General features: G+C 43.9%; 1 protein-coding gene across 1 annotated transcript in view; it reads right to left on the bottom strand.

Moving 5' to 3' along the window:
* LOC103512006 overlaps nt 1-4,459 on the bottom strand; it is a 17,282-nt gene that overhangs the window by 1,904 nt on the left and 10,919 nt on the right. Inside the window, exons 11-13 of the mRNA XM_026825602.1 lie at nt 2,582-2,757; nt 1,807-2,075; nt 288-512 (exon numbers count right to left, since the gene is read on the bottom strand). Of these exons, the coding sequence (XP_026681403.1) occupies nt 288-512; nt 1,807-2,075; nt 2,582-2,757 (670 nt within the window). The remainder of the gene's footprint in view (nt 1-287; nt 513-1,806; nt 2,076-2,581; nt 2,758-4,459) is intronic.

Below are 4,459 nucleotides of genomic sequence, written 5' to 3'. Positions count from 1 at the left end.
AGAACAACTCTCTCATCAAATAAATTGTTAACAAATGGTATACCCATCCGTAAAAGCCGAAGCTTGTGCCACGGATGGAGAGTTATTGGATAACATACTACAGGATGGACATTGGACATGCTACGACACAGACCACACGACTCTTTAGCTAAAACTAAAAGTCAGCCCAAAGCAATCTCCCTAGTTAGGGCTGATTGAAAGGAAACCGTCTGAACACGGGAAGAGGCGAAATAAAAGAAGATTCATTGTTCATACCTGTATCTTAGAGCGGGCAAGGTACACATTACATGGGGCCGATGCTCGCTGACTTTGAACTGGGCCGGGGGTCGTATGTTGAGCAGCTCGCTTAGTTTGGCCAGGGTAGACGTCACATCCTGGGCCATATCCGAGCACACAGTTAGGGTGATGAATACGTTGGCCGTGTCCCGTAGCGGAGTACCGGGGCGGTGATGGTCCAGACCCTTGTACTTGGGATAGCGCGGGTCTGTGCTGCAACCGATGTTCTCTTTATCCTAAAGGGGGAAGAGAAATCGATTAGGAATGAAATTTTTCTAGATCCAGGAGGTAGAGAGATCTAAGGCCAGCCACTCACTGTCCAGACCCTTGTACTTGGGATAGCGCGGGTCTGTGCTGCAACCGATGTTCTCTTTATCCTGAGGGGGGAAGAGAAATTGATTAGATTTAGGAGGTAGAGAGATCTAAGGCCAGCCACTCACAATCAGGTAGTCCTGACGACAGGTGCACCTGATCATGCCTAAATGATAGTGTTTGTATTCATCAGGTTTTAGGTTTACCTGATAGTGATTGGCTGGCCTAAGAAGGAATGTGTATTATTTGTAAATGTAAATACTTACATTATTATCAAGACAACAATTTATATTTACATTTTTTTTTCTTTCCTTATCCTATAAGGAGGAAAGTAATGTAATCGGGTCAAATTTTCGATGGTCAGTTTTTAGTGCCAAAACACGTTTTTTAAAGAGGGCACCCTTTGTGGCTGAGTAGGTGTCCCACTAGGTTTCAACAGGTCCTGGGTTTGATTCCTGTAAATACTTACATTATTATCAAGACAACAATTTACATTTACATTTTTTTACTTTCCTTATCCTATAAGGAGGAAAGTAATGTAATCAGGTCAAATTTTCGATGGTCAGTTTTTAGTGCCAAAACACGTTTTCTAAAGAGGGCACCCTTTGTGGCTGAGTAGGTGTCCCACTAGATTTCAACACCGAAGGTCCTGGGTTTGATTCGCAATTTTTTTCGGGTCGAAGTTTTTTCGGCTCTGTGCTAGGACTTCAGAGTACGCTCGAATGGAGTAGCGACTTTCTTGAGTGATTTGTTGGTACGAACCTGGTCATTGTTAAGTTTAAGATACAGGGACCCCGGCCTGGGTCGTACAGCTATAGGCACTACAAGGGGTATCACAGGAGAGTGTCTCTTCACATCCATCAGATTGTGATGTGGAGGTGTGTCATCTTCCATTTCATCGTCCGAATGTAAATACTTACATTATTATCAAGACAACAATTTACATTTACATTTTTTTACTTTCCTTATCCTATAAGGAGGAAAGTAATGTAATCGGGCCAAATTTTCGATGGTCAGTTTTTAGTGCCCAAAACACGTTTTCTAAAGAGGGCACCCTTTGTGGCTGAGTAGGTGTCCCACTAGGTTTCAACACCGAAGGTCCTGGGTTTGATTTCCAATTTTTTTCGGGTCGAAGTTTTTTCGGCTTTGTGCTAGCTAGGACTTCAAAGTACGCTCGAATTGAGTAGCGACTTTCTTGAGTGATTTGTTGGTACGAACCTGGTCATTGTTGAGTTTAAGATACAGGGACCCCGGCCTGGGTCGTACAGCTATAGGCACAACAAGCGGTATCACAGGAGAGTGTCTCTTCACATCCATCAGATTTTGATGTGGAGGTGTGTCATCTTCCATTTCATCGTCCGAGTGGATGAGACGTAGGCCGGGATACTTGGCGGGGTGCTCGGGCAGGACACATTCGGGGGATGAAGAGGAGATGACCGAGTCTGGCGTTTCCACGTCCCGAGAGAGGTCTAACTTACGCTCGTCATCTGGGGGAAAGAGAATGGTTTTTACTTGATAGGTGACTTGGTAATCAGGAGGTCGCGGGTTCGAATCTCAATTAATACAGATTTTTTCCCACAAAAAGGTATTTTTTTTAACTTTTTCTACTTACACACATGGAGCAACCCCCGTGGCCAAGTGAACTATGCTTGCACTCCGGAGGTCCCGGATTTAATTCCCGGCAGAGTCGATGTTTTTTGTTATGATACGTAAGGTACGTCTCAGCTTGGGCAAAAGTGAGGTCTAAGTTCCAGAGAACACTGTTCTTCTGCATGGCCTTTGCCCGTGTACAGACAGGGTCGGCGTTTTTCGTCAGCCTCTCAATCAGCCGTAACTAGGGTGATTGCTTTGGGCTGACATTTGGTTTTGGCTACAATATTTTTAAGAGTGGATGGATGCCCTTCGCACTCAACCTTTGCTATTTCTTTTGCAAGGGAAATTTAGGCTGATATCCTCCCTGTTTACAATCCCCAAAATAATAATCATGACTTACATTCCGAGTCAAACTTTAGCGGTGCGAATTCCTCATCGTAAAAACCTCGCTGTGTAGAGGGGGACGTGCTGCAGGGTATGGGCGCCAAGTCACCAAAAGGTTCCGTAGAATAATAGTCACTCTCTGTGGGGAGCCACGCCTTACCGTGAACACCCTTGAGTTCCCCTGTCTTGAAACTGAAACAGGAAAAACAGTAAATAGGTATTAGAATACAATAGACGTGTTTGTCCTGCCCGAATAGGACTCAAAAGTGCCTGTACTCTAGCAGTCTAGGTATTTTCCCCTTTGTAATCGCAATCTACCTAACCAACAGATTTTTTATGAGGGGACAAGGCATTGTGCCGCCATCTAGGGGCATGCTACGAAGCAAGAACTTCTGGAAGGGTTCCTAGAAAAATTCAACTCCAGTAACTGCAAAGGTAAGCTTTTGTTGTTTAACAACTTAAAATAGGAGGCCCGAATAGGACTCAAAAGTGCCTGTACTCTAGCAGTCTAGGTATTTTCCCCTTTGTAATCGCAATCTACCTAACCAACAGATTTTTCATGAGGGGACCAGGCATTGTGCCGCCATCTAGGGGCATGCTACAAAGCAAGAACTTCTGGAAGGGTTCAAAAAGACACCTAGAAAAATTCAACTCCAGTAACTGCAAAGGTAAGCTTTTGTTGTTTAACAACTTAAAATGGGAGCAACTGGTGCGTCCAGACCCTTGTACTTGGGATAGCGCGGGTCTGTGCTGCAACCGATGTTCTCTTTATCCTGAGGGGGGAAGAGAAATTGATTAGATCCAGGAGGTAGAGAGATCTAAGGCCAGCCACTCACTATCAGACATGTGCACCTGATCATGCCTAAATGATAGTGTCTGTATTCATCAGGTTTTAGGTTTACCTGATAGTGATTGGCTGGCCTAAGAAGGAATGTGTATTATTAGCAGGCGAAATTTTTGAGAAATTATATGTTGCCCCTTCATGGTTGCATACTTTTTTAATTTAAATCTTTCTTTGTCTTTTTTTAAGCTTTGAAAAATTCCCTGACTTTTTTCGATTTTTGGCACTTTTTCGTGAAATTCCCTGACTTTCGAGAGGGGGGGGGGAAGAGAAGAAATGGGAGTGATTAATTTGACGAAAATTATTTTATATTTTTTTTAGGCACATTACTAGGCCGGAAAACTAGTAATAATAAAGTACATCCTTCTAGTCGCCCTAAAATAATAATAAAAAAATACCAACATCAAGAAGTTGGTAAAATTCGACTTTTTTGAAAGGTTTGATATAATAAACTAAGAACTGCTAGGGTTATATCGTCCCGAAAGAGTAGAGAGAAGGAACACAGGATATGAGAAAGAGAGTTGTTCCAAGAGCCTTATCTGAAATATCTGTTAAGGTCTTGAGGACAAAGTTCGACCCAGGTGGGAATCGAACCCACGACCTAACGCTTACATTTACAAGGCTACCGGCTACCTTCCAAACTAACCATCTTGCTTACCTGTGACAGGGTTCTCGTAACGTAAATTTCGTATTTACCTGTTGCTGCTGCAGAATGATATTGAACGTGGACTGCTGACTCTTGAGTGCTGACTGGGACAATGTACCACTGGACGTGGTGACCAGGGCCGGCATCTGCTGGCTCGTCTCCACCTGACTTCCCTGACTCACATTACCACTAGACGGCGCCTGTAACAGTGATTCAATTATAAAATAAGTATGTAATATTGAACGTGACTGCTGACTGGGATAATGTACCACTGGATGTGGTGACCAGGGCCGGCATCTGCTGACTCGTCTCCACCTGACTTCCCTGACTCACACAGGGTTCCCTGACTTTTCCAGTCTCCATGAAATTCCCTGACTTTTCCCGGTTTTCCAGTCTGGTAGACACCC

Source organism: Diaphorina citri, unplaced genomic scaffold (assembly GCF_000475195.1).
Source record: "Diaphorina citri unplaced genomic scaffold, Diaci psyllid genome assembly version 1.1 scaffold780, whole genome shotgun sequence".
Taxonomy (NCBI): domain Eukaryota; kingdom Metazoa; phylum Arthropoda; class Insecta; order Hemiptera; family Psyllidae; genus Diaphorina; species Diaphorina citri.
This window is presented reverse-complemented; position numbering and strand designations above follow the sequence as displayed.